General features: G+C 33.7%; 4 protein-coding genes and 1 long non-coding RNA gene across 8 annotated transcripts; 1 reads left to right on the top strand and 4 right to left on the bottom strand.

Annotated features, from left to right (window-relative positions):
- Window positions 1–185: 185 nt before the first annotated feature.
- On the bottom strand, window positions 186–3,162 carry LOC123915629 (phosphatidylinositol 4-kinase gamma 4-like). The gene is made up of 2 exons (XM_045966818.1): window positions 1,192–3,162; window positions 186–913 (listed from the first exon to the last, which is right to left on the bottom strand). Exons 1-2 carry the CDS (start codon window positions 2,545–2,547, stop codon window positions 536–538), a joined length of 1,734 nt encoding a protein of 577 aa, XP_045822774.1. The 5' UTR covers window positions 2,548–3,162; the 3' UTR covers window positions 186–535.
- A 304-nt stretch (window positions 3,163–3,466) lies between these two features.
- Window positions 3,467–5,454, bottom strand: LOC123915631 (calcineurin B-like protein 7). Its single transcript, XM_045966820.1, has 8 exons — window positions 5,122–5,454; window positions 4,947–5,029; window positions 4,795–4,854; window positions 4,567–4,675; window positions 4,423–4,475; window positions 4,185–4,265; window positions 3,945–4,057; window positions 3,467–3,854 (listed from the first exon to the last, which is right to left on the bottom strand). Exons 1-8 carry the CDS (start codon window positions 5,189–5,191, stop codon window positions 3,800–3,802), a joined length of 624 nt encoding a protein of 207 aa, XP_045822776.1. The 5' UTR covers window positions 5,192–5,454; the 3' UTR covers window positions 3,467–3,799.
- A 135-nt stretch (window positions 5,455–5,589) lies between these two features.
- LOC123915630 (calcineurin B-like protein 7) lies at window positions 5,590–8,782 on the bottom strand. Its single transcript, XM_045966819.1, has 9 exons — window positions 8,391–8,782; window positions 7,624–7,762; window positions 7,342–7,424; window positions 7,126–7,185; window positions 6,877–6,985; window positions 6,751–6,803; window positions 6,260–6,340; window positions 6,046–6,158; window positions 5,590–5,905 (listed from the first exon to the last, which is right to left on the bottom strand). Exons 2-9 carry the CDS (start codon window positions 7,700–7,702, stop codon window positions 5,851–5,853), a joined length of 633 nt encoding a protein of 210 aa, XP_045822775.1. The 5' UTR covers window positions 7,703–7,762; window positions 8,391–8,782; the 3' UTR covers window positions 5,590–5,850.
- A 548-nt stretch (window positions 8,783–9,330) lies between these two features.
- LOC123915628 lies at window positions 9,331–11,080 on the bottom strand. Of its 3 annotated transcripts, none has more exons than XR_006811943.1 (6): window positions 10,896–11,080; window positions 10,740–10,793; window positions 10,532–10,581; window positions 10,312–10,361; window positions 10,082–10,187; window positions 9,331–9,574 (listed from the first exon to the last, which is right to left on the bottom strand). It is a non-coding gene; the product is annotated as an uncharacterized LOC123915628 (long non-coding RNA). The 3 variants fall into 3 exon arrangements; XR_006811944.1 differs by having other exon boundaries at window positions 10,102–10,187; XR_006811942.1 differs by lacking the exon at window positions 10,312–10,361 and having other exon boundaries at window positions 10,102–10,187.
- A 1,324-nt stretch (window positions 11,081–12,404) lies between these two features.
- LOC123915627 (uncharacterized protein At4g10930) lies at window positions 12,405–22,024 on the top strand. 2 transcript variants are annotated; one of them, XM_045966815.1, is made up of 14 exons: window positions 12,405–12,759; window positions 13,035–13,120; window positions 13,619–13,709; window positions 13,947–13,996; window positions 14,284–14,359; window positions 15,018–15,127; window positions 15,685–15,750; window positions 16,259–16,800; window positions 16,925–17,005; window positions 17,160–17,235; window positions 18,277–19,492; window positions 19,590–19,664; window positions 19,832–20,941; window positions 21,339–22,024. In XM_045966815.1, the coding sequence occupies exons 1-14, from the start codon at window positions 12,685–12,687 to the stop codon at window positions 21,552–21,554; spliced, it is 3,870 nt and encodes a 1,289-aa protein (XP_045822771.1). In that variant the 5' UTR covers window positions 12,405–12,684; the 3' UTR covers window positions 21,555–22,024. The 2 variants fall into 2 exon arrangements, with proteins under 2 accessions (XP_045822771.1, XP_045822772.1); XM_045966816.1 differs by lacking the exons at window positions 12,405–12,759; window positions 13,035–13,120 and having other exon boundaries at window positions 13,646–13,770.
- The last annotated feature ends 863 nt before the right edge of the window (window positions 22,025–22,887 follow it).

Genomic DNA, 22,887 nt, shown 5'->3' with positions numbered 1-22,887 from the left:
TTGAAGGAATGAACTATTAATTATTCTCTCACTCATTTTATGTGGAGAAGCACATATATTCTAACATTTCACCCTCATAATCCTAACAATGATATTCAGTAAGAAACTGCACATTTGTTATATTTTTAACATAAAAATATCATAGGTTAGTTTTAATTATATAAGACTATTTTAGAAGCAAGACATAAAAATCTAACACATCATATTTATTATGTACAAATGACAGATCCAGTTTCTTGTCAAGGATCTACAGTCAATCCTACGATACACATTATTTCGTCTTAGTATAAGTCATCTTATTCAGACCTTTTAATTTATGTTGAACATGGCAATACAATCCTGAAAAATCAGTTCAGAGAAGCCAGAAATAAACAAGAATTTCAGGCCTATGTCCAGATCACATCAATCCATGACATTTTTGTTTGCGCAACCTGTCGTATGCAGTCCATCCAAAAATGGACTAGAGTCATTCACTGAATTACATTGCATGTAAATATTATCTCACCGATATATAAATCAGAAAAGGTAAAAATGTCTATATCGCGAGCTTATCAAGATGGGAATCCATGATTTGGGAGATGGAATCAAGAAACGCTGATTCGTCCATGCCAGGACCCAAGGAATCTTGTGCTTCACTTATAATTTCCTCAATTACAGATTCCTTGTTCAAATTTTCCCGACACATGATGCTTCCAATTGCATATGGAGTAAGACCTCTTGCAACCCCTTTCTTCAGAAGCATTGTGGAAATGCGAAGTGTTCGCGCACACTGAAGTGGAATATCCCATCCATAAAGTTTCAAAAGTTCAATGTCTTTTTCAGCATCCAAAGAATTGATGTAATCAACTGTCTCACGTGAGTAAGGCTGACGTGCTTGCGGCCAGTAAAGCCAATCAAATGTGCAATCTTCAAACTGCAGATAAAGCAACTACATCAGTCCACATTAATCAATGTGAAGGATCCTATATTTTAGCAGGAAATGGACTAATATGGCCTATGGATCAATGCAACACTCGAATAATATAAGTACATACATACACATTGGTTGCTTAAAATAAATTAAGCTGCAAGCAACTTGCAATGTACGTTCAACAGATAATTTTGTATCAGGAAATTCAACTCTTAAGAGACCAAACAAAGAAAAATGAAATACATGATAAAAGAGGAAATAAGGAGAAATGCTTTTCTTACTTTATCTGGTAGACAATAGCCATGATCAATGGGAATGAGCTTAATTTGGCCACCTGCCTCCTTTCTAATCAAAATATTCCCAGCATGTCTGTCTGCATTAGCCGTTCTTATATCAAGCACAGTTATCTTATGCACCTCCTCCACTGGAAATGCCCCGGGTCCAATGTCCTCACAATTACCGTCATTATTCACGAACTTCTGTAATGATCCAATCTTGACATGTTTTGATGAGCAAGCATAACCATTTGGGTGGTGAAACTCTTGGTGTAAGCACTGCACCATGACAGTAGGAGGAACACCGGAAAACCCGATCTCTTCACCTGTCACCAAACGCGGCCCACTCCTTGGATGATCTAATACATAAGCTGCAACCTCCCTCAAAGCTCCTTCTCCCACCCTTGTTCCTCTTTTTAAACCTTCGCCGTTTGTTGAACTTGGTAGGCCTCTTGGGTTGTTCACAGCCATTGGTTCCTCATCCAAGGGCTTGAAAACTGAAACATGCTCCTGACCAGTTGAATCTTGCATAAAATAAGTCCCTCCTGTTCCTTCCGAGGATCTAATAGGACGATTTCCTTTCTTCAAACCCTCATATGTGGAGTTGATCATGTCCCAAAGGAAAGGCAAAAAATTGATCTTGGGATTCACAACAATAGGTTCCAACCAGAAACTGACACCAGGTGGTAACTTTCCTATCTGAATCTGTTTGATCCTATTCTTATTATCTTCTACTTGTAACACTCCCTGATCGATTCTCTCATCCGGTATAGGAGCCTCAACAGAAATCTTCAAATCATTGTGAATAGGTGTAGTTCTAACCTTAACCGATTTCTTAATAATCAAATGAACTACATCATCATCCCCTTTACATATATCATGAAAGAGTATCTGATCATCGAGCATCTCATCATTACAAAAAAGCTCTTGTTCCTCGAGATCAATAAAACCTTCCACTTTTTTCCTAATCCTTTGTTTAAGATACCCCACATTTCTATGCCTATCAATATGAAACTCAAATTCCTTACCAGAAACTGTCCTAACAACAATGAAAAGAATATCCGAAAGGCGTAAAACCAAATGAAGAACATTACCATCGGTGACGCCATACTCCTTAATAAGTGTATCATTACGAGCAAGCTCTCTGCCACTAAAAACAAGCTTCTGTTTCTTCACCACAAAACCTTTACATTGCTGAATCCTCAATTTGACAGAAGCAATTGAATCAGACTCCAAAACACGCATCGGCGTAACAACACTATCAACTGTCAGGTAAATCAGGATAGGGTCAACAGAACAATGTTCTGTTTGTCCTTCCCAATAAACCCTCTCTTTGCAAATTGAACTCAAAGCAACCGACATTGTTTTCAATGTCGAAACCCTAATTTTTCTTTTGAATACCAACAAAAAAAAACTAATTTTTTTGCCTTACGTGTAATAATACTATCACACAATGATGAAATTCATCATCAATTAACAAGTAGGAAGAACAAAAAGGTCTTTTTTATGTTTTAATTTAAAAGACCCAAAATAAAAAATAAACCCTAATCTATGAAATTGAATATTTTTGGTATGAATTGATGGAAAAGTGTGTGTGTGTGGATGGATGTTGGTGCAGTGCGTGTGGCTCTCGAAAGAATGAAAGAAGGAATGAAAGCTTAAGCGAGAGGGGATTCTAACTTTGAGGAAAGAACCAAAGGGGAATGAAGGAGGAAGAATAGCTTAAGAATAAAAGCGATTCCGATAATGTAGTAATGAATCTATAATCTGTGAGTTAGAGTGTTTTTCTCTTCCGATAAAATTGATTGATTCAATTTCATGCATTACATCAGAGAGAGTGTAGCAATTAGAGGAGAAAGCATTGTTATAGCCGTTGATTAGTGGCTTTATATATTATAAAGTTTTTGAGACCAACCCTAATCTCTATAATTTGCCACTAATTATCTTGTGTCTTTTTTTTTTCGAACCAAATCTTGTGTCTTGATATCAAAGAAACCTTTTGCACTCTTATCAAAAAAAAAAAAAAAGAAACCTTTTGCACTTAATTTTTTTTTTTTTTGAACAATCTTCAGCCTAATTGTTAGCCTAATTAAATATTATTAAATTTTATCCATTAATCTAGTAGTTTCTAGTAAGTACTAATGCTATGGATGTTCAAATATTAGATTCAGTAGATTTTTTAATTTTTTTTTATTACAAGATTGAGTAGATTTTAGTTATAATTCTAAATATTACTCCTCTCATAGTTACTTTTTAAAAATATTATTTTTGAATAATTTTTTGTTCTTATTTAATCGTAGTTTTTGCTATTTTAAGGTTATAATTTGTCAATTTTACCATTTCTTAGTAACTTGTTTTACATTTTAAATAAAATTTAATAGAGAGAAATAGCGCGTATACTGAATTTATTGAAAAGAGAAAGTAAATGATGGATTAAAATGAGAGTAGAATTGGGCAAAGAATACAACAATCTGCTATCTTGGTCGAAGAGTTTTATGCTAAACCGACACTTATAAAAGAATGGAGGAAGTATTGTTTAGTGCACAGAGGATATATGATTTATGCCAACTAAGGAATCCACATTTTATTTCCCATGGAATGTTGTTTATGTTATCTAATCTTCAATGTCTGATATTTGTTCAAAACCAGGAAACTGCACATTTAGATCCCTGCAAATTCCAAAAGCAAGTGTTAGTTATAATTTGAAAAGTTGCCATAATTATAGAAGGAAATGCATAAAAAGGAAAAGTGAATATTACTTCAAATATGGTATAGTCATATTCCTTAGTAAGGATGGATTTTGAGCAACAAACTTTTCCCACTCTTCTGGATCAATCCTTCCATCTCCTTTTAAATCAGCTTCTTTAAATGCCTATGTTCAATATATCAGAGAGATTAGTAGATACTAAACCAGAAGATCCTAACACAGCCAGATTCTGTCATTTTCGCGACGAAAATATATAAATTAATCCATCCTTAGAGAGGGGAATGGAAGATACCTTATCAATTATGAGCTCAATTATATCTTGAGAAAGAACCAAATTAGATTCTCTTAGGAGTGCCAGTATCATCTCTCTTACCTTCCATCACACAACAATGATTGTAAATAGTAAATAGAATATATATTCATTGGATATTATCAAAGTTATAAGTGGTTTAAAACTCATTAACTTTAACTTAACAGTAGAATATGATCACTTTTAGGTAAAGAATAAAGACCATTGTATTATTGTATACCTCGTCTCGTTCGATAAAGCCTTTTTGCGATATATCGTAGAGTCGAAATGCAACTGCACAAAGAGAATATCATATATCAAGCTGTTCTAATACAAATTTGGGACATGCACGCTATTTTCAGATTTTTCAGATAGGAACTCTTACAAGCTGCCTTTTGTGGTTGAGGCGCTGCTGGATGGAAGACGCTTAAAGCTTTAACAAACTCTCCAAAATCTATCATACCGTCTTTTTTTGAGTCAAATATATCGAACACCTGCTCACAAATTTACGCAACAAGTGAATGGTCTATACTATATGATATATATAACAGCTTAATATAATGTAATATGGTGTAACACGAATCAATCATATACTATACTATGCTATGCTGACCCTGTCGCCGAAGAGGTTCTGCTTCTTGCTGCTTCCAAATAAGCCAAGCTGAAACTCTTCCTGCATATGTTCAATACTAATATTAATTACACTACTGATAAGTCATTGCACAATTTTAATCATGGTATTAGCCTGAACTGTATAGAGCTTACTTTGCTAATTAGTCCATCATTGACCATAGAGCTGCTTAATTTCTTGAACAGATCATATAAAGCTTTAATTTCAGAAATATTAACTGGAATAGACACAGAAAAAAAATGTTGATTAATTAATTAAAAATGACTTCACAAACTCAAGGATATGATTGGAAAGAAATAAAAAGTTTACAATAAGTTTGTTCAGCTAGAATTGCCGGATCTTCATGCCGAAGTCGCGCTTTGGTGCAAGTACACCCCATCAAAATAAAGACCTGTTTATGTTTCCCAGACTTTGGGAATGAGCTTATTTAATCATATATACATATAATAATATAGACATAGTATAGTATACATTACTTATAGAGCTGGTAAGATAAAACAGGTAGCGATTTGACCGAAGAACATATGCCATAGAGCTGGTAATAGTATCCACACAAGTTGTTTGATGCTCACTTGTATCCACCACTTTGAACTGGAATCTGTTCCATGCACATGGAGTGATACATTTTTTTCCAAGTCCAAGACTATTAGACTAGTGATGTTGAAACATCATTTTTTTTTCTATTGCCACCTCGTACATTCGAACGGGGATCTAATTCCATTTCTTGTGTTCCAATAAAATAAAATGATTCTATGCTGATGCAAATAACATAGATGCTTGTTGGTCTATAATCATTCTATAAAATTTCAAAACAATTGTTTTTGCAAGCTTCTTTGATCATTCATTGGCATTATTACAACTTTTTTAACCGAGTTCAGTACATATATATGCACACAATTAAGTGAATCCATCAAAGTTAGGTTGCCTAAGGGTACATAAAGTGCTCAACACATCATATTATATACAATTAAAATGCATTCTATTCCATAGCAGCAAATTGCAACCCTTTCTGGTTCATTGATCTTCAATTGTTTGTAGCTAGTCTTCCGCCTCCGTGTGCAAAACAAAGCTGGGAAATGCCATAGTTATATCCCTGACAGACAGAACATTTGAGTTTTTTTATTATGCAAATAACAGTGAAACGGAGAAAATCATGTAGTCCAGTTATAAAAAATCATCTGAACTTTTGAGTCAATCAAAGATTAAGTTTCATTGATTAGATCGGAGACTCACTTTAGATATGGCAGAGTCATCATCTTAAGAAGTGAAGGTGTTTTTAATGCATATTCTTTCCACTCTTCCATATCAATTTTCCCATCTCCTTTTAAATCAACCTCCTTCATTGTCTGAAAATGGTTAAGCCAAGAAAAATAAGAGATAAGTATTAGATTGAAAAAATATAGAAATTAAAGGAGGATAGGGTGTATGGTTGAATAGAGTTAAGAACCTTATCCACAATTGATTCAACAATATCATTTGAAACTGTAACATCTGATTCAGTCAAAGTAGCCAAAACCATCTCCTTCAACTTTTCAGTATGCCATTATGTACAAAAAAAGGATCATAAGATTCTCGAAAAGGTAAAATAAAATGCATTCAATATAACTGTAGCCTGTAACTAAAGATTCATGCTATTATATAAATAGTTTGTTGATAACTTTTTCTCCTTATCATTCATTAGTTAGTCATAAGTTAGTTTAGCTAAGTTTATTTCTGTTATAGGGCCTATTTGTATCGACTTATTTGAGCTTATCTACTGACACAAGTTTTGTGAGATTGTTTGGACGATCGAACTTATGACACTGACATATAGTATCAAGTAATATGGTATCAGACAAAAAACAACTAACAACTGTCAATGTAAATGACTCAACGCTGCGCAACTGCAATCCTAAAGAGAAAATGAATGACAGTGGAAAGCTTAGAGGAGATACTCACCGCACTGTGCTCAATGTATCCAGTCTTTCCAAGGTCAAACAATTTAAATGCAACTGCGAGGAAAAATTAAAAGTTTATAGAAACGAATAAGCGTTTGATTTATCTGATACAAAATTAGTTTCATACATTCAATTTTTTTGTCTTCAGATGCCCTTGGATGAAAGATGCTTAGTGAGCGAACGAATTCTCCAAATTCAATTACTCCATTACGCTTAATATCAAACATATCGAATACCTGCATTCAGCTTTCTTAGGTTGCAACATCAACACATGTATAGTAAAATAAAATGTTAGCATAAAATTTATAAGGAAATAAAAATCCACAAAAAAAGTTCATTTGAAACAATAAATTTCATCAGAATCTGTATAATGTACCCTGCTTGCAAGTAGATTCTGCTTGCTACTATTTCTGAAAAGTGCAAGTTGGAACTCCTCCTGCAGATGAATAAATGTCTTGAAGAATTAAGCGTGACTAATGATCGTGGTATACTTCGAGAAAAAAATGTAATATTAGTTCATCTAGAGGAAAAAATATTTGGAATCAATGTTTAGTACTTAGTTTGTATTACTGCGACTAAAATAGATATATACCTTGTGAATGCAGCCATCATCAATAATTGAACTGCTTAGTTTCTTAAACAAGTCAAATAAAGCCTCAACCTCATTTACAGTGACTGTCAAATGGTAAAGGACATTTCAGAGTTAGAACCATAAGATATTTGACATGCATAGAGCTATCCTAAGAACCGATTATTACAGATCGCAATCCTATGACAGTAAATTCGATGATACATGCATATCATTAAAGTTCAAAGAAGAAGGACTAATAGGAGTTCAAAATAACAAAAATAAGATATTGATTTTGGTACTTACAGGATGTTTCCTGAACAAGAATAGAAGTTTGTTCGTGCTTAGTTTTCGGTTTTCCTTTCGTCAAGCAAAAACAGCTCATTGAAACGAAGAAAGAGTCGGTTCGGTTCAATTAAAAGAGTACTACCTAACACAATAGAACCTGCCATAGCAAAGACAAAACAAGTCGCATTAACGATTCAAGACTGTGGTATCAAGTCAACACCTCACTACTGAATTCGGAATTCTTCCAGATACAAAAGAACTTGAAAATACACTATCATGTTAGTTATATGTTATCTGCTCCAATTACATCACAAAACATTCTTTCTAATTTCTAACGTAACTGGATCATGCTGAATTGCTGATAATATAAATTGGTACTACATATTATCCCATAAGTACAACTCAGATAGTTAAAGGCTGCAAAAACATTTGATATACTGGAGCACGAGTTTTAACTCACGATTCCTCACTTTTCTACATTCAGTGTGCGTGAATCTCGCCACTAGACTCTTTAAAACCAAAAAATAAAATGTTTGATCGGATTGTAGAATAAGATTGTATTAGACTGTTAAAAGGAACAAATTTTCTCGTATTCATTTTAATGAATGCTTAGAAATTAAAGTGAAAAAAAAAAGTCAAAACTTAGAAATAAAGGATTGATGTGTATTATGATATAAAGATATGATATTATGATCCATGAATAAGTTATATTATAAGCATTAATCATCCTGAGATATATTGAAGAATAAATTATATGCAACTGCAAACATATAGAGAATACTTACAGAAATCAGAAGAAGGTGTCCTTCAAAGGGAGAAGTAGGACATGTGTTTTGATGTGTGTGACTGCTTCCAATGAAAAAATGTTCAATAATGCCCTTTGGCTCTACTCAAAGGCTACTTGTATCCATTATTAAACAATAATTTCAAACAGACTTATACATGAAGAAGAAGCTTTTCATTTTTTTATTTATGAAGCTGACGAAACAAAACTAACATCATACACCAAAATCTTTACTTTCTTATATTTATATTTTTATCAAGTTTGAAGACAAATAAAAAATTAGATTAAGTTGTTTAAGTCAAATTCATCATTTTTCTTTGCTAAAAATATAAAAATACTCAAAAAAGTCTGTTAAAAAAGTAGTTTGTAGCTGTTTTGGAACATTTTAAGTCCATGATAAACTTAACATAAACAAAAATGGGTCTTGTTAACGAGTGCCCCCGGGGCACTCTTTAAGCATTCCATTTAAAGAAATTTTTTATTCAAAAAGTTAAACATTACAATTTCCAATGCATTGACTTTACGCATTCCGATAAAAATTCTATAAAAAACTTACTATTTAAGGGCTTAAAGAGTGCCCCGGGAGCAGTATTTAGCATTTGCCAACAAAAATTTATAAGTTTTTACCAATTTTTATACGTGTGCACATGAGCTCATCAGAGCTTTATAAAGTCAATGCCATAGGGTTAATACATGCAGGGGTGGACAACGGGCCGGTTTGGGTCGGTATGGGTCCAAAACCTCAAACCGGCCCAATCCACGGGTGGGAAAACACAGCCCAATCCAAACCATTTTTGAGGTTCGGTTAAGGCGGGTTCGGGTTAAACGGGTTGCGGGTTGAATGGGTGGTTTTTTACGGGTTGGGCTAGTAACAGCCCAATTAATTTTTTGCTCTTTTTATTTGTTGGGTTTTTTTTTCTTATACCAGTCCAAATGAGTTTTTTTTTTCTTTTATTGAGCTTTATTTCTTATAACAGTCCAGATGAGTTTTTTCTCTTTTTTGGCCAATAACCATCAAAATTGGGCCTTATATTAAATATTGTTGAATCATTTTTTCTGAGTATTAATAAGCATTACATCACTATAATTCATAAAAGTCTTGAAGCTTGAAATTGGGATTTATGTCTCAAAGCATGGGAAACTCATTAATTCGTCCAAATGCATCTCTTATTGATACTGATATTCCTGCATGTGAAATGTGAAATTAATATGTTATAGCACCAAATTGGAAGTATATGAATTTAAAATATGCAAAATAAAGCATATACTTATAAAAATACTTAAATATTCTCTAAAAAAAAAACTTAAATATAACAAAATTGGTTGTAGCATTATAATACAAACATTCACGATCATTAGTATGAATAATTATATGGCCATAGCCCATATCAACTGAACACAAACTATATCAAGAAAATTATTTTATGTGAAGCAAACATGTACATGGATAGTGCAATTAAAACATCCAAATTTGATGCAAGATTCTTGCACATGTTTGTTACACTAAAAGATATAGATTTTAGTCTAATGTCATTATTCTGAATTATATATTTTTAGTTAGTGTCACATTTCATATTAATTTTATAGGAAAAAAATGGGATGCATAAAGTGAAACATGAACAAACAATATGTAATTTAAAAACAGTAAAAAGGCCAAGCACTCAAGTAATTATCAGGGGAAAAAGTCTTAACAATTCAAGGTCAATGATTACATGCTCTTTAACCAGTTTGTTCACCAATTCATGAATCTGTTCTTCTATCATAAAGTGAAGAATTTATAGCAAGAGCCACAGATCTCCTGACATCAATAAAGAAAGATAAGTGAAACACTAATTTAGGCTCACAAACAAGCAGAAGTAAACAAGAATATAATTTTATTTTTTGGATCTATCCTTTTCAGTATATTCACTAAAGGGACTTACCTCTCAACTTTAAGAACAGATCTGGAAAAGAGAATGAAGATTCTCAAACCCTAAATCAGAAACAAACGATTTTTATTAGTAAAATCATAAAAACTCTAACTTGAATAGGAAACTGAAATAACAAACCCTAATTTAGGCTCACAAACAAGCAGAAGTAAACAAGAATATAATTTTATTTTTTGGATCTATCCTTTTCAGTATATTCACTAAAGGGACTTACCTCTCAACTTTAAGAACAGATCTGGAAAAGAGAATGAAGATTCTCAAACCCTAAATCAGAAACAAACGATTTTTACTAGTAAAATCATAAAAACTCTAACTTGAATAGGAAACTGAAATAACAAACCCTAAAACTATAAAAGGTAAAAACCCTAAATTATTGTTCTTCAACATAGAGTTGGAGTGATAAAAAATAAACAAAAGATTACCTTTGACTGAAAAGCTTAAATCATGAGTGGTTATATTTTTTTTATCAACAATATCTGAAAATAAACAGAAAAATAAATTGTTAGGGATGTATAACAAACTAAAATCGAACAGGAAGTGTAAAAATTAAATAAAATGAAAACGAAGAAAGTATTAACCAGCGGCGAAATTGAAGAACGAAACGAAGAATGAAGATAGAGGGATTTACGTTGGTGGTGGTGGTGGTCTCAGCGGAGGCAAATCCATTATATTAGGGTTTGAGTTTTTGTGTGATAGTTTGAGAGTGAAAGAAGAAAGAAAAGAAACGGCGGAATGAGAGAGAGAGAGAGAGAGAGAGAGAGAGAGAGAGAGAGAGAGAGAGAGAGAGAGAGAGAAGAGTGAGGGTGTAAGTGAGATCTAACCCTAGAATCAAGGATAAAACGCTGCGTTTTCGTTTTAATGTATTAAAATATTATTTATTATATTTATTTCGGTTTGGTTCGGTTATCCGTGGTTCTATTTTCTTGAACCGAACCCGGCCATATTAAGTCACAATAACCCGCAAAACAGACCCGCGGTTCCAAAAAACCGTCTAGATCCGACCCAGTTCGGTTTACTTTTTTCGGGCAGTGTGGGTTGGGCCGGTTTTTCGGGCCTTGTCCACCCCTAAATACATGCACCTAAAAACAAAAACATGTGATTTATAATTTTCAATACATGCACCTAAAAAAAAACATGTGATTTATAATTTTCCTCAAATAAAAAATAACAGTGATTTATATTTTAAATTATTAAAGTAAATAAGAATTCTTCTATATAATAAAAAAGTAAATAAGAATTCTAATATCATTTTTTTTATAAACAAAGTGCCAATCATCATTGGGAATTCACATACACAACTGTGAAATTTCGAATTCAAATAAAAGTGTACACAATCTAACAATATCGATATTTGTCGGTTGAGCTAAATTATATTGACATAATTATATCATATCATTAATACAATTTAAGTGAAAAAATAGTTTTATATTTAGAGGATGAAATTAAGGAAAATAATTACATATCGTTATGTGAGCTTATAATTAAGTGTTTCGATCCGACTTCAAGTTCATATCTCCGAGAAATTGTCCGCTTTGCGGTTTTATCGTCGCAGTTTTGTTCTTTGTAACGTCCCGGTGGTTTAAAAGGTGTGAGTGTTGTATATAAACTACCTTTAGGCTCGATTACCAAGCGATGAGGAACTATTTTGGTGTATCCGGAACACTAGCATCAGTCGATGCTAAGGGGATAAAGGGTGTCAACCCACGAGCATGTGTGGGTTCGTTCATCATAGACGGCGTTGATGTTCCGATCCGAACTCAAGTCCACATCTCCGGGAGATTGTCTACTTTGGGATTAACGCTTCACAGTTGTCCTTTGTAGAAAAAACGTATCGATGATTTAAAAGGTGTTGGTGTTGTATATAAACTATCTTTAGCCTCGATTATCAAGTGATGTGAGACTCTTTTGGTGTATCTGGAACACTAAGGGTTCGTTTGAATTAGCTTATTTTTGAGCTTATGCAAACAACTTATACAATATAAATTAAATTATTGTATTTTTATAAACTATTTTATCATAAACTATCTCAACAAACTTATAATAATACATAAAATTATAAATTTACATAAAATGTATTTGCATAAACTATATATTTATAAGCTCGAAAATAAGTAAAATTCACAAAGTCCTGACAAAATCTCCAAACATGGCATATATCAATTAATCAATTAATGAGTTGGAAAATTTAAGCATTGCCGGAATCGCTTTTCTCTGGCCTTCGAATTTCCGTGACTCGATTTGTATTTGCTGGTTTCATCAAAACCCTTTCCCATTTCACAAATTGAATTAAGCCAAAGCATTTTCGTTCCTAAATTTCGTCGCCGTTTCACGTATCAAAACCGATTCCGGCTTCGAATTAGCTTCTCAATGGAATCGGATTTTGAAACGAACGATATGCTCACACTGTCACAGGAGGATTCATTTGATACCAATGATAACAATGTAACCTCTCATCACTTCTTAAACCCTCACTCATCATGCTTTTGCTTCTTAATTGTTTACTTTACCTAACTCTAATTCTAGCTTTTGGAAAATGAAATTATTGCTGTTTATTGCTTGTTCAAGTAATCACACATAGTTTTGAAAACTTTGATTTCTTTATCATTTTGTGCTGCTAGTAGCTTATGAATATTTGAATTTGATTTTGAATAATATGAAAGATTGCTCAATTATGGTATTAATTTTGACCTGAACTCTTATTATGTGTGAATTAACAGGATAATTTAGATGCTGAAGGGGAAAGATGTGGAATATGTATGGATATGGTTATTGACAGGGGAGTACTGGATTGCTGTCAGCACTGGTATTTTTATTTTTCTTCCGTTTCTTCTTGAATTTTGGTCATTAGAAGCTTATGTTATATGTTTTTGGTTTTTTATTTTCATCTTGATCTGCGATATACGTTGTGGATTGTGCTTTACATCTTTATTATAATAGACCCGATACTAACATGGATAAGTACAATTGTTGTTGATGAAATGTGATGCTAAAATGTAATTGCCACAATATGTGGGATCAAGTCATTGTTGGACTTGGTTTCAATTGAATTGTAAGGCCACTCAGATCTTGTGTTGCATTGCAACAACAATATAAGCCTTCTCACACTAGGTGAGCAAAATTTAACTTATATTGGATTGTGTTGTTGTGTGACCTTTAAGAAGAATTTTCTGTGTATGTTTGGGGGATTTCATTTGTACCCGTATAATATAAGGGACTCTATTAGTATTTATTTCCTTCATTTTTCAGAGTGCATGTTGAAAAATGAATATGATATTTTTAGCACGGTCCATTTGTTTCACAGGTTCTGCTTTGTATGCATTGACAACTGGGCTTCCATCACTAATCTCTGCCCACTTTGCCAGAACGAGTTTCAGTTGATTACTTGTGTTCCAGTGAGTGATATAAATTTGCGGAATGCTGATTTATCTTCATTGCTTTAGTATAACTCTTCAGGTTACAATTGAATTTGCCCACCTTATTTATTATGTTTGGGATCATGCATTTTGTTGTTTTGATTAGTATCATTATCAAACTTCTATGGTATCTATGGATTTAGTATCTTGGAAGTACTACTGAAATTTGAAAATATTTGGTGCATGGCTAACTGTATGAAACTCATAATTGTAAAGGTATATGATACCATAGGGAGCAATAAAGTTGAAGATGGCTCACTCTTCGGGTAAGTTTCCCACCATTTTGTAGGTATAAAAGGCAGCCAAATTTTTAGTATATATTTGTCCACATATACATATATCAAACTTGGGATTTTAAGAATTTGTTAATAAACTGAAAGTCGTGAATTGAAGAAATTTGCACACTTATTTCTATCCTGTATCGCTTGACCAAAGTTGAAGAAAATAGTTTATAGTTTTATCACTTAATTTTGAATAAATGCTTTACAATTTTGTACATTTCTGCGGTAAAAAAATTATATAGTCTTTTAACTGTTTTCCTTCAATGTTGCAGAGACGATGATGATGACTGGTCGATCGAAGGGGAGACTAACAGTCTGGCATTTCCCTCTTACTACATTGATGAAAATGTAATTGTTTTCTGTATAATACAACTTTAGAATACTAGGGAAAACATGCTGACATCTGGTTAGTTCAGATTGATGCAACCTTGCTTCTGGCATTTCTTGCGTTTCTGCATTAGCGCATATTTTATATGCAAAGATCTTTTGATTCATATCATAAGTTTAATGTTAATACTATTTTCAGAGTCATATTTCACATGTTTTTTCCAAAGTCATGCAGGAAGTTCAATGTTGTGTGCGATATGGTTTTATTTATCGTTTATATATTTTATATCTGACCATACAACTAACATGAATCTGATGCGAAAAATGTGTCATAATTGATATGGTTTTATTTATCGTTTATATGTTTATTGTTGTACTTTATTTTCATGGTAAGAGATAATGGGTGAAAAGGTAAATATACAAAAATAAAGAACACAATTAAACTGATTGAAAATATTTTATTGCATACTACTGTACCGCCATACCATTATTTTTGCTACTGATACTACAACTACATATTGACATGTACCCTTTTCTTTGGGTGTACCACACACAACTATTTTCCTAATTCTTTATCTCGGTTACTTAATGCTTCTCCAAATTCCTCAACATTTTTAAATAACAAACACCTTGCAGCACATGTATAACACTAATCTTTAGGCATTTTATCATTTTGTAGGCAGTTACATGCTTGGATGGTGATGGCTGCAAAATTCGAAATGGATTGGCAAGTATTGAAGGAGATTCTGGTCTTGATACATCAATCGCTTGTGATTCATGTGATATATGGTAAGAACAAGTGAATGGATTAGGTTAGTAAGTTTCAGATATGCAGTTTGTTAAATCTATTTTTGATTGAATATGTTGTTACTTGAGTGGGTAAAATCTATGTAGGGTATTGTGTTATATGTCTATGATATTGCTGTTGTTAGAGAGCTCATCCACAAGAGCCATTTGGCAGAATTTTGTTTTGCATTTCTCAGCTTATCACAAAATTTGTCGATTACCTTGGTCATAAGTTCATAACAAACACTTATAGATGGATAGTTAAGTCTAGAAGGTGGATCAGAAATTTGATGCAAGTCATGGATACAGTCAGACACGTATTTGCATAGTTAAGATTACCTTGACCTTATTAAAGTATGGCAATGAATGATCAACCCGTTCTAAATACACAGTAGATCATGATTGTAAGAGAGACAGTGTTAATAAAATAGTAGAAGAGAGCTTGTGCAAGTGTTTTCCTAACCCACTTTTATGGGTGGCAAGGGTATCAGTTAATGAAATTATCTCTAGAGTTTTTGGAGAAATACCCCCTGATTGTTGCTTTACCTCCATTGTGACAGGTATCACGCCTTCTGTGTGGGATTTGATACTGAAGGTACATCTGAGAGTACATGGTTATGCCCAAGGTAAGTTAAATTTTCCAGTTGTTCTGTTGGATATTTTGTGCTTGTAATTACTTCTTTTTATTATGACTGTTGTTGTTTTCTACAAACATTTTATGCATGAATTCTCACAAATTTGAAATAAATCACTGACAACACAACATTTATATCATACACCTGTAACAAAGAGTAAAAAAGTATCCACCCATCAAAATACAGGAAAAGAACAAGTATGGCTTATCTGAAGTTTTCTTTTCAGTATGGGTCTCCAAGATAAAAAAAAGTTGGTTGGACAATTGATAATCCAATTTTAAACAGGAAATTAGAAAATATTTAAGACGTGGTTAACCGTTAACAATCAAAAGAAATAAAAGAAAATCTTAGTTATTGGAATGACGTGCTAAACATTGCTAAGTCGGTATCTAATTATTGTCGCCTACAAACATGAGCATATGAATTGTAGAATTTTTAATGATAGTATATTGTATCTTGTTTTTTGTCCTATAATATTCTAATTCAGGGTTTGTTTTAGATGTGTGGTTGATGAAGTTTCTAAAGAAACAGATACCAATTCAATAAAGGAGGCAACCCTGGAATGCAACCCAGATAACAATAACATTAAATGTCATGTTGAGGATTCCAGATTAGTGTCCGTGTCCATTGCTGATACTGGAGAGACCGCTGTTGTTGTCTCAATGCTTGACAGAAACAAATGGGTTCCAGAAACAAGCGAGAGAAGTCAATTGCCTCCTGAAGTTGATTTGTTGACTGAATCATGTAATTTAATGTCCCAAAAAAATAATCAGCTGCAGGGAACAGAGAAGACAACTATGTCACCGATCATGGAGGGAGAAAAACTAGAGCTGTCTTTATCACACAATATGTCATGTAACCCAACTTCTAAATCCTCCGTCCTAAATGATTTAAAGAAAAGTGATAATGGAACAAGATGTGAACCGAGTAGCTTTGACGGAGTCAAGTTATTTGATGAGTCCAATGTCAAAACTAGTCCATGCAAAATTGAATCTGATATGGGTCTTCATCTTGGTTTGTCGGTGGGCTCTTTTTTATCCGGTAAACTGTATTACATATCACTACCTTTTCGTTAGCTTGAAAAGCATATCATTATAAGTTTTTTTGTGTGTATGCTCTACAATTGTAAGGTAGTCTGATTGTCATAGTCTTAATGTACTTCTAGTTGATAATGTGAACAAGAGCAAAACACAAGATCAAGCAACTAATGTCCCGTGCTCGAGTCCAGAAGAATTTCTTTTGAAAGGTACTGTACCATTCTGAAAAATATGGTTCATTTTTCTTTTTTTTTTTAGGCCACTCTTAGACTGTTGGATTCACAGGTGGATCATATTAGTGTGGCTTAGAAGCATTTGAATTAGTTTTTAAACCTTATAATGTCATTAATAAAATGTTCTCAGGAGATGAAATTGAAACCAATGCTTGTGAGGACAATGCCAGAGTGACTGGTAGAAAGAGGAAGCATGTTGATTTCAGGTAATAATTCCTTTAAATGTAATATCTTTTTAAGATGGGTTGTGCTCCTTAGTCATTGTGACTGTTAACAGAGTTGTGGGATGGGTGGGGGGAGAGAGAATTGATAGGAACTCGATTTTTTTACATGAGAAGTAAACAAGCCGCTATTACAGAGATTATAATCACTTGCAAAACAATAGAATAAATAGTAGAAACTGCAGAATTTTGAGGGTCTGCAAACCTGTCCAATTTTTTTTATACTAGCTGGAAAGATTCAAGGTATTCAATTAGTTACTAATCAATCACCCGACAATTAATTCTTAATTAACAGGAATCTGTTACTCAGATTCAATCCCCCAATAAATAACCCTTGGTTTGAGAAATTAATGCGTCCTTAACCCATAAGATTTTCTGTAGTTCTTCCTCCAGTTTCTAAATTTCTAATCACTACTTGCGGCTGATTATTTTCTTCTGATTGGGGGAAGAAGGGGGTTGGGTGGTTACTAGTGGTCTTGAATCAGTAACTCACCATTTTGGTAGCACTTTTTTTCTTCTTGTGAAGGAAAATCACCAATAGTATTTGGGTTCCTCAAGTGGTAACACACTATCAGGGTTTCCTTTAGTTATGTTGCTAAAGATGTGTGCAATGGTTTTCTTCGGGTTCTGATGATGAACCTATACGCACTGTTCCACATAGAAATTTATATATTATTCTAAAACCTAAGAGATCCAAACCTAATTCTTATATACAGGGGCTGCCTTTTAGCATTATGCCAGCCTTTATAAGCATGTAGTTATTCAATTATTTGCATAACATGTCATTTTGGAAGTTGTGCTTTTGGATGGAAATACAAAATTACAATTTGGAGCCTTTTTTTTTTTACTAACAATTTGGAGCATTTTGAACCTTGGTTTTTGTAGTATATTCTTTGTACCTTGATAATTTCAAATCTTTAAATGCATATTTTGTTGAAGTAAATTTGTTGATTGTTACTTCTTTACGTTTAAATCCTGGCGTTCTTTTAATTATTCATCCCTCCAATTTCTTCCTTGATGTTACAGTCACGAGCAAGTTCATATAAAAGTTGATGAAGATGCCAAGCCTGAACTATCGGCTGAAGCTTCACAAAAGAAAATTAGAGCGGCTGCTAATCAAATGATTAGTGCTAATGACTCGGTCGATACTCAACTTTCTGACAAAACTAAGAAGAGCCCTGTTTTAAAACATTCTCCAACAAAGGAAACTGTGGCATCAGATATAATGAATATCGTTAAAGGGACGAAACGTAGGCTTTCCAAGGGACTTGCGGGTACTAATGCTAGTGGAAAGTTAGCTGAAAAGAAAGAAAACATGGCTGGATTGAGGGTTAAAAAGATTATGAAGAGAGGTTCTGATGATGGAGAATCATCCTCATTAGTCCAAAATCTAAGGAAGGAAATTAGAGAAGCTGTCCGCAACAAATCCGATATAAACTTCGGGGAAAACCATTTTGATAAAAATCTTCTTGAAGCATTCAGGGCTGCTATAACAGGGCCTAAAACTGAACTTGTAAATAAGTTATCCCCCTCAGCTCTGAAGGCAAGGAAGTCAATGTTGCAGAAAGGAAAGGTACGAGAAAATCTAACTAGGAAAATTTTTGCATCATCCAATGGAAGAAGAAAGCGTGCATGGGATAGGGACTGTGAAATTGAGTTTTGGAAATATCGTTGCACGAGAGCTTCAAAGCCTGAAAAGATCGAAACTTTAAAATCAGTTCTTGATCTCTTAAAAAAAAGTTCAGAGAACCCAGAATCAGAGCAAGCTCCTGAACGTCAGGCCAAGAATCCAATTCTCTCCAGATTGTATATAGCAGACACATCTGTTTTCCCACGGAAAGCTGATGTCAAACCTTTTTCAGAGCAGACTAAACAAAATAACTCATCAGTAAAAGGACCAAATCAATCTCTTGATATCAAGACTATTAAAGCAACAGAGGTAAATAATCTTTTATCAAAGACCAGCGTTTGCTCTTCTGAGAAAAAAGTAGATAAGAAGATTGTACGCGGTCCAGTTGGTAAAGCACATTTAAGCAGTCACTCAGAAGGGACATCAGTTTCTTCTTCAGCTGGTGCCAAAGTTGGCACAAAAGAGTCAGTCCTGAAATCCGATTCTATGAAAACTGATAAAAGAAAATGGGCCTTGGAGGTTCTTGCAAGGAAGACAGCTGTTGCAAGCAGTAACACAGCAAATGAAAGTCAGGAAGACGATGCAATTTTTAAAGGAAATTATCCTTTGCTTGTATGTAATTTATCTGATTTTTTTTTTTGCAATTGTTTTTATAACCTTTGTCGTTGATATCAAATATAATTTTTCACCTTTTCTTCATTGTGAGTAGGCCCAATTACCAACTGATATGAGACCCGTGTTGGCACCTTGTCGCCACAATAAAATTCCTTTATCAGTGAGGCAGGTATGCTGTACCTTTGACTCCCAGTTCCACCCTTTCAAGACACATGTTATATATATAGCTGGAGAAGAAAATTTGAGATGAAAAAAGCCAAGTGTTTTTTTTGTTGTTGAAACATATGTCTGAATTCTATCATTTTAAGAGTTTGTTACTTTTAATGTATTGAACAGACACAGCTTTACCGCCTGACGGAACGCTTATTGAGGAACACAAATCTGACAATCATTCACAGAACTGCACATACAGAATTGGCTGTAGCAGATGCAATTAATATTGAAAAGGAGGTTGCTGACAGATCAAACAGCAAGCTAGTGTATCAGAATCTTTGTTCACAAGAGCTATTGCGTCGCACAAATAACACAACATCCAATGTAGACACAGACACAAGTCCACCAACCTCGTCGCCAGTGCATACTGATCAATCAGAACTGAATACCGATGATCTTTCTAGTGACCCAGCAGTGCATACTGATCAATCAGAACTGAATACTGATGATCTTTCTACTGACCCAGCAGTTCAAATAGCATTGCAAAATGCTGGTCTGTTGTCTGATTCGCCACCAAGCAGTCCACATAAGAACAAAGAAATACATAATGAAAATGAAATGTCAGGGCCTGATGATATACTTGAATTAGATTCTCATCCTGAACTGGATATATATGGTGATTTTGAGTATGATTTGGAAGAGGATGATTACATAGGCGCTAGTGTTACAAATATCCCAAACATAACACAAGAGCAAAGTGAACCAAAAGTGAAACTTGTTTTCTCCACCACGAGCTTGAAGAAAACAAATAATGCTTCGGATTCTGCAGACAGTATGGGGTCTGAAAACAATGAAGTGCCAGGAGATGCCTCTCGGTCACCAAACTGTCACAGTGATGCAGTCCACAGGGATTCTACCATTGATGCGGAGATTGGTCAGCCTTCTGCTTCTTCTGGGCTACAACCGTGTGAGGGTGCTGTTGAGCCGGTTGATTCAGAATTTGAAGAATTATATGGCCCTGATAAAGAACCACTTATAAAAAAGTTTCCAGATGGTGAATTACTATCACCACACGGAGAAGGCAAGACAGAAACTCAAAGCGAGAATAATGATTGCCATAAGGAGGAAGAACAGGTCTTAGACAAACTAGAAAATGGTGCTGAATTCAGGAATGGGAATCTTGCAGAAAATGCGTCTGTTTCCACTATCACGGACAAATCTAACGTATCTGGGACCGGTGAAAATTTTCAAAAGAAGGAGCAGTCTAACAATGAAAATCAAGTAGCGAAGAAGGTATTTGATAATCAGGATATGTTGGGTTTAACAAAATGTTATTTGTTTTTATTTTCTATTTTCACTTCCTTTTTTTTTATGACAAAATTCTATATTCACTTTTAATTACAAATTTCATTTGTTTTCTATTTTTAAAGATTTGCACAGTAAAAAAACACAGTTTTCTAGACAAATATTTGAAAATAGGACAGAAGAAAAACAAAGTGGCAATTTTATAATTAAAAGCAAAAATAGATAATGGAAACATGAAACGTTTTTTCAAAACGGTCATACTCTTAATTTCTCTTATGATTCATTTTCTTTGTTTTTTTAAATATGCAATGGTTATAATATCAATGTCTGGGCTTATCTGTCTAATTGCCATATTTCCTTAATAGTACTGGTCTTTTTTGTACAGGTAGAAGCATACATCAAGGAGCATATCAGGCCATTGTGCAAGAGTGGTGTTATCTCGGCTGAACAGTACAGGTGGGCTGTTGCAAAAACAACTGATAAGGTTATGAAGTATCATTGCAAATCAAAGAATGCTAATTTCCTCATAAAGGAAGGCGAGAAAGTAAAGAAACTCGCAGAGCAGTATGTTGAAACAGCCCAACAGAATAGAAAAAGTTGATTCCCATAGTAGCACCATTTCATCCTCAACAAGTTTTCTTAGGTGCAACATTTGCTCCCTGTTTTAGAAACTTGCTTCATTGGGTTACTGTGCATATATGTTGGATTTTGCACCATGAAAATTGTGCTACATTGCACACAATGGGGATTAATTCAGAGAAAGGAGTGTCCGGGAAAGTTTGCTATGGGCTGGAATGTGATTCTATCGCAGGTTCTTAGAAAAGATAATTATGTGCAGATTATTTGGCTAGAATGGGAGGTACTCAAAGAGAAAGGATGAAGATCTTATACATTTCTTCTCATGGCCTCAATAGTTTCCTCTTGGCAGATTCTTTGAGGTTGTAATGGAGCATGTATTGTATTGTAATTGAAACCTATAACAAGCACACACTCAGAATGAAATGAAGTATTCTGCATTGCTGCTACTGAATTATACAGTAATAATGCAAAGGTAGAAAAAAGTTCTATGTATACTGTACCAAGAAAAAATGATGAATTGAAATGGGAAGGAACACTTCCAAAACTAAGAAGTTTAATTTAGAAGTTCTTGAACTTATGTTTGTTATTGTTGCTTTCCATTTCCTGGATGTGCGGTTGGATCCTTATATGAGCAAGAAATAAGATTTGAATTTGCAGCCTCTTAAAGCAACTGGTCTATATTTCAGAGGAAAATTTTAAAACTTCTATAATTAATAATTTAAAAAGTTAACAAGAAAAATCTGTATCATACGTATCTATAGGCATAACATCTTCTGAAATTGCTAAAACTTTCATTGTTAATCGAAGGCATGTATATGAATCTGTATGGTATTATGAATGTGTATCATATATGTGTATAACATTTTGTAGGATTTTAGGAAATGTTTACGAGTTTAGAGAATCTATACTCAAAAAATAGTATCTCACTCTATCCCAAGCAAAAGAGTTTTGAAAATACATTGGTCAGAATAGATTCGAACCAAGTTGAAACTAGACAAAATTAGTATGTGTTCTATTGTTAGCATAGCATAACAAGTCTTTGTTGCAACTTGTAACCAAGACTTTAAGTTGATCTATATTAGCACTTTGAAATGTTGCATAATAAATTATTACAGTAACTTAGATGTTGTCAACAACTATTGTGAAGTCAGAACATTTAGACGTTTCATAATACATTCTGTGTTTGTTTGCTTCAGTTTTACGTGAGCACCTCAATACATCAAAATAAGGCTTCCTTACCTCACTATCCCAGTCAGATCTGCATAGTAGTTTGCAAATATGACTATTAGTATATCAGCATGTTGTTCTACTGTGTCCTTAATTGGAATACAAATTTTCCTATTAATAACACAGAT

The sequence above is a fragment of the Trifolium pratense genome, linkage group LG3 (assembly GCF_020283565.1).
Source record: "Trifolium pratense cultivar HEN17-A07 linkage group LG3, ARS_RC_1.1, whole genome shotgun sequence".
Lineage (NCBI taxonomy): Eukaryota > Viridiplantae > Streptophyta > Magnoliopsida > Fabales > Fabaceae > Trifolium > Trifolium pratense.
Note: the sequence above shows the minus strand (reverse complement) of the source record. Positions and strands in the feature narration are given on the sequence as shown.